Source organism: Quercus lobata, chromosome 11, assembly GCF_001633185.2.
Source record: "Quercus lobata isolate SW786 chromosome 11, ValleyOak3.0 Primary Assembly, whole genome shotgun sequence".
NCBI lineage: Eukaryota > Viridiplantae > Streptophyta > Magnoliopsida > Fagales > Fagaceae > Quercus > Quercus lobata.
The window spans coordinates 47509661-47516442 of record NC_044914.1 but is presented as its reverse complement, the minus strand read 5'-3'; the positions used below and the strand labels follow the sequence as shown (position 1 = coordinate 47516442).

Here is a 6782-nt window from a genome sequence, read left to right as displayed (position 1 = left end):
CAAGTTAGTTACAAACATGATTGATATTTCCTCATTAACATTAACTCACGATCTATTTGCCTCAATTATTCCAAAAGCTCTATCCCAAAAGCTCTTCTCAAAAAAAAAAAAAAAAAAAAAAAAAAAATCCCAAAAGCTAAACATTTGTGTGATTTGTGGGTTTTTGTTTTTGTTTTTATTAGAGACAAATATTATAGAGATATGATATATGATATATAAGCAATTAACTTAGCCTGACATTTAAGTCATCAATTACCTTACCAAAGATATATGAGTTCTATTTATAAAAGATTACTAAGTTTTATGTGGCCCTATTATAATTCCTCTCCTTTTTTTTGGGTATAAAACTGACTGTATATAATATATCAGACTCAAAGTATCTACAGGCAAAATTATACAAATAGAATAATGAACAAGTAAATGAAAATCAGTGATAACTTGTCTTTGAGAAAAATTACTAGCTCAAAGCCGTAAAAGAGCTCGTTAATAGAACAAAAAATTGCTTAGCAAACTAGTAAGTTGCATCAATGAAAACAGTTCTTGTATAGCTAATGAGTAAATTCTATTCAAGCATTTGATTGGTCCCATAAAGATGACAGTAGAAGACAAGAAATAAGAATGAATTAAGAATGTTTTATAGTCATTGACTAAGATTCAAGAAAAGAAAATCTTCCACTCAATTGATTCCAGGACAAATCTTAGGCTTAGTTGAGGTGTATTTTCCAAAAGGAAGTAACTTGTGGCATACATGGGACAAATATGTCTGGGCAAGGGTGTGATTATTCATTTCCTTTCTGTTTTTTTAGTGCAAAAGTTATGATTTCTACTGGTTTCATAATCTTGTTTAAGGTGATATATTCATAAATCACAATTACTGGGGTAATTAAATACAAAAAAGGGTTTATCTCCAAATTTCAAACTAGTTTATAGAGAAAAACTTTGTCCATTAAATACAACCAAAACAAGATAACAAATTTTGTCCTCAAAAAGTTTTTAAAAAATAAAAAATTTGTTCTTAAAAAAGGCTTTTATGATTCAGTGATATTACTCGATTTTTTTTTTAATCGATGAATCTTAATCCACTTGCTCTACTCGTTGTGAAAAAAAGGAATAGAAAAAAAATAATAAAGAAAAAGAAAAAAAAAAATTTCCTTCCTTAAAAGAAGTCTTATATCTCTCCAATCTTTATTAGACAAAAACCCAACCACCCCTCACTCAGTAACAATGTGTCGTCTCTCACTACATGCAATGGTCAGTGGTCACGAAAATTGCATGTTAACTCATCTTTATCTAATAAACACAAACCTATTTAATTCCTTCAAACTATAATTCACTAGAGAACCAATGAAATAAATTTAAAAAACAAAAAAAACAAAAGCAAAAAAAAACAAAGTTCATATCTAAACCATCATCAGAACTTTGCTATATATTGCAATGAAAAAGAAGAAGAAAAAACATGATACATATCACTCACATATTTATATCTACCAAAAACCCAAACCAATTACAATTCATCATCCTTTACTATATACAACAGTCATGTATATTATCATGATCTATATAACCTGTCTTTACTCTAACAAAACACAAACTCCATTTTTCCAAACTATCTACAAACTAATCTGTTTCAACCAAATAACAGCATATGTTCTCATATATCTTATATAGTTCTGTATATCTAAACTAACCAGCCATCAGTAAAGACAGACCGGTATTGCACCATAACAAGCAACAACACAATCAAAGCAGCAACACCCCATGGTGAGCTTCCCTCCGAGGGCCGGTGGTGGGTTCGGCGGCGCTGGTCCCATGGTGACATGGAAAAGAGAAAGTTTGGATTTTCCATGGATGACAACCACCGGACTAGGATGAGTAACACTATAGGTGTGGCCAAAAGCAGCCAACCCATTTGTTCTTCAGCACTTTCCACAGCTTCCTCATAAGAGAAGTACCATGAGGTGCCAAGAAAGATTGAGATCACTGCTAGAATTAGCAGAACTGGGTATGGAAGAGGGTTTAGAGAGAAGGCATCAAAGATAGAGGAGGCTGTGCTTCTTCTATAGGCCATTGAAGACCTTCTTAATGAGAAGCTTTGTATAAAAGTTTGACAAATTCAAGAGGTCCTTAGGAATTAATGGCACAATAGCATTTATAGCCAAAGGTGGGATATTTGATTTGGTAGTTAACCTATTATTATATAAGAAAGTCTAGTGACACACTTTGTTCACACACAATGTCACAAATGGTTAGGGTGGTATATAAGTTTGTAATTAATTAGTAGGTGGAAAACTTATATAAGTTATAAAGTGGTATTAAAGTAATAGTATTTCTGACAGAACATTCAAAATTCAAATTTCTTGATCATCTAATTACAATAAAAAAAAGAAAAAAAAAAACTTCTTATTTCAATAATTTATGAAAGAAAAAAAAAAATGTTTACATTTGGCACGTCTACTAAGTTATTATGTGTGTGGTTCAATGCATGGGTTTTCAAATTGATTACTTAGTCAAATGGTCTGACTTGTTTGTGGGGTAGAGCATGTTGGTAGCAAGTGGCTAATGGGCCCTCTAGACTCTAGAGTAATAAATTAAAATCATTGAACTAGATTTACTAAAATTATTATTTTGTATAATATATGATAAATTATCTATCATAATTGATCACTTCATAGGTTGGTACCCGATTAATATGAATATAAGACATCAAGTTTTTTAAAACATATTTAGATAAGATATCAGATTAGCTTAACCTATTCAAAAGATTAAGAAGAACATACATAAATTAAAAGAAAATCAAATTGAAAATATAATCTTAGTTTTATTTTCTTCACTTAAAGAAGGTTTTTTTTTTTTAAATTTTTTTTTATCAATGTTATGCAGTATAAACTACTAAACATAAGCAAATATTTTAATTTAGAAACTCCAATTGATGCAAAAATTACATCTTTGTTATATGTTGATGGTGAACCAAAATTGGACTATCTCCAAACTCCAATTCGTCCATAGTGTCGTCCAAGTCTATAAAGGTTGTCCCAATATAAGGTCGCCCAAGTGTAAGAAGGTTGTCCAGCATGGAAGCATTTAGATGACCTCCCAACACTTAGAAATTATCAGAGTAAATTTGTGTTCAAGAGTTTATAATTCGGACCACGTTCTACTATTCTGAAGTATGAGCAAAATCCTTATTCATCGCTTTAACCTTCCACTAATTTCTTAATTTCTGATAGCAGTTGTAAAAAATAAGTCTGAACTTTCTAACTTCCATCCACGTTGAGGAAGTTAGTAAACAAGTAACCGCTCCAAAACTCACTATAAAAGGACTCATCCATATCAAATGAAGGTAAGTTTCCACCACTCCTAAAGTTGGAATTCTTGAGTTCTAGAGAGAAAACTAACTTAAGTATCGAAGGGTTCTTGGTCGGTTCACCCCGGTCACCTTTGATCTTATGTTTCTTTCTTTTTAGACCTTTCAAGCAACTACTAACCTATTGAAGCCCGGAGTATTCAGTTTACTAATTTTCAGTGCATCACCATATGTATATCCATATAACAAAGTGAATGAATAAAAAAGCTAAAAAATATGTGTTAAAATAGGTGATATTATATCAATCTTAATGAGATGTTGTCTTATCATAACTGATCCTAACAATTTGTCAACAATAAAAAATATATATATTTTTTTTTTGGATAATACAAAGAAATTGTATTAATATAACATAAAAACAGAGAATTAAAACATAAAGTTCAGCTACACAAACCCTACATATATAGCATACTAAAAATAAATTAAAATTTTCAAGAGAATATTCAAGTGATAAGAGGTCATAGTCATCTCTCAATCAACCAAAGTGGATTTAATAGTGAATTACATCACTGTCCAATTTCAATTGGGCATGCATCCACATCAGGGATTTTATTTTATTGGGAATTAGGATTGCACCACAAAGAATTCTCTACTCAGCCCATCAAAGATTTTAAAAAGAAAAGAAAAGGATAGTGATACCCATTAGAGATGGAGCTTAAACATGAAAAAAAAAATGTAGCATGTACAATAATTGCCATGATGTGGGGGCAGATGGGCCAACTTTAAACAGTCAATGATACATTGTTTAGGCTCAATGTTTCATTCTCTTTGTAAGTTCATCATTGATCTTATTCCTACTGCTTTAAAACCAATGCTTTTCTCACTCAAATTAATTGTTAATTGTCAAGCTTAGCAAAATTTAGGGACCTTGTCCCTTCACCAGTATTTTTATCAGGAACCATCATACATCCTGACTTCAAAAACATGCAATTTCAAAGTACATCACAAAATCACACGAATAGTAAAGAAGAAGAGGTGTCCAGTGGAAGTTATCACTGGACACATCAGGATTCGGACACATGTCCAAGAGTGGACACGTGTCTACAATCCAACATATTTAGTGATAACTTTTACTGGACACAAGCCGCACCCAGATTCAAATCCCAAACACTAGATTTGAATCACCATTCAAAAGGTGAAATAATTGCTCAACCACTTTGATGATACAACACATGTTTTGATTTGTTCCTATGGTTGAAAGTGGATATAAATCAACGTCTGCTTTATAAAATTGTCGCCTTCTTTATGAGGGTTTGGCTTCTTTGACATGGGTACTCAAAATTCTTTATTTTTTTATTTTTTAAGGCCGACCCAATGTTGAATTGAGAAATTGTTTTTGTATTCATCAGTGGATAAGGTCAGTCTAGCTGAGCTATGGACTTAATTAAAGTGTAACAGAAAGATTGATCTGTAAATTTAGATATGACTCAAGAATGTTAAAAGGATCCCCAGAAACCACTGGGAATTACAGTCAAATAACTCTGCTTCTGACATATTAACGCTAGATGACACCCTCTCGATTGGATATAGAAGTTGAGTCGGCCTTTAATTTTGCAGAGATTTTTTATTTATTTATTTTATGCATCGATAGATGAGGGTTGAGGAATCTTAAAGTCGGCCTTTAATGTCACGGTTGGAAATAACTGTGCCAATTAGTTAACTACAAGACTGTCGGCAATACTGTAGAGGTTTTTTTTTTTTTTTTTTTTTTTTTTGAGAATTAATATTGTAGAGATTAATAGTGAACTTTGGTGAATATATACATCCATATCAAGATTGAATATCAAATCAAAATCTATCTTAAAGAATTAGTTAGGGTCCAATTTTTTTTTGCTAGTTTTTAGTTTTTTACCTTTTATGTACAACTTTTTAAAATCTATTTTTTTTAAAGTACAAGTATATTTTAATACACTTTCAACAAAAATTAATCAGCAAAAAACTAAATAAGTAAAGGCCAAACACACATGACATCATATTGATCTCAAATGATATTTCTGCAGGGTTGAATCCTCCTCTTCTATCAAGAGTTTTGTAATTAAGTGGTATTGTCGTTCTACTTCACAAGGAGAATCAATGTGAAATTCTCACTCTCTCATTGTTATAATGTAACTATTAAAATTGATTTTTTTTTAAAAAAAAATTGTAAACTTAGGATTTTCTCTAATAAAAAAAAATTATTATTTTTTCAATCAAAAAAAAAAAAAAAGATTAAGGAAGAGACTAGAGAGTAACTTACAAATTAACCCACCACTATCAAACTGAATCATTACGCGATCATTGACATTAGCTCATAACAACAGCACTAAGTCGTTGTAGTCGTTTATTTATATATTTTTAATATGGAGTTGTATATAATATATTATTTTTAAAGCGAGTTAATGGTGGGTTTTTTTTTTTTTTTCCTAGGCTATAAGTGTTTTCTTTTTTTCTTTTTTTAAAAAGAAAGAAGTCAGGCTATTAGTGCCTTGGTGGCCATAATTGTTGGTTTATCCAATCCAGGAAATCCAAATGAAACAATTTTAATCTTCTAAACAATCAAGGAATATTCTATATCAACTGCGAATTTTACTAAAAATAAATACAAACTAATGTGATAATAAATATAATTACTTAATTAGTGTTATTTCAAAAAAATAATAAATAAATGTTTGATTTTTTATTTTATCACTAATACATTAGTTTGTAAGATATAAATAGTAAAATTTATAATATTTCTAACATTTTCTTTACACAAATGTCTTGCAAAATTCTTAATCATCATTAGAAGAAAGAAAAGAAAGAAGAAAAACAAAATATTGGTTTTGATTAGCTGGATCCAAATAAAATTAAATATAAGTGGCTACAGGCTCTAATCCTTGTTCCAAAATGGTATTTCCCTATTTAAATGAATGTCTTGAATTCAACTCAAAATGATACCCCTATTACCTTGTGGAGCAGATGACAAAAATTGTTATGATGTTGAGGCTTTAGAATTGACAAATGTCGAGTGATCTATTTGACTATTTCTATTCTGCTTAACAATATTGTAGAGCTTAGTTGTTGCTTTGATTTTAATGCATTTAGTTGGGTTAAAAGGAATGTTAATAGTGTTACTCGTGCTCTTGCTAAGTTTGTTTATGCAAATAGATTTTAGATTTTTTTTTTTTTAATAAATATTGCGCATTAAAACAAAAACTCCTATTACCAATTAACTATTATTAAAAAAAAAAAAAAAAAAAAAAACATATATGGGACCCTCCTTTGGGGCATAGGTATTGGAAAAGAATTGATTCTATCCGATCCATATACGGAATTTCATGCATATCTGATCAAAATTCATCAAGCAAGAAAAAGTGAAAAACCAAAACTATGAAGTATCAGACAGCACTTTGTTTACTTTTCACATAATCATAATGTTAGGCATAATTGCCAATTTTAC

General features: G+C 30.2%; 1 protein-coding gene across 1 annotated transcript; it reads right to left on the bottom strand.

The window, feature by feature from the left end:
* Positions 1 to 1397: 1397 nt before the first annotated feature.
* LOC115968804 lies at positions 1398 to 2169 on the bottom strand. The gene has a single exon (XM_031088311.1). It carries the CDS (start codon positions 2066 to 2068, stop codon positions 1679 to 1681), a length of 390 nt encoding a protein of 129 aa, XP_030944171.1. The 5' UTR covers positions 2069 to 2169; the 3' UTR covers positions 1398 to 1678.
* Positions 2170 to 6782: the final 4613 nt, after the last annotated feature.

Coding starts and splice junctions, on each gene's coding strand:
- LOC115968804 (XM_031088311.1), bottom strand. CDS start 2,068: ATGGCCTATAGAAGAAGCACAGCCTCCTCTATCTTTGATGCCTTCTCT.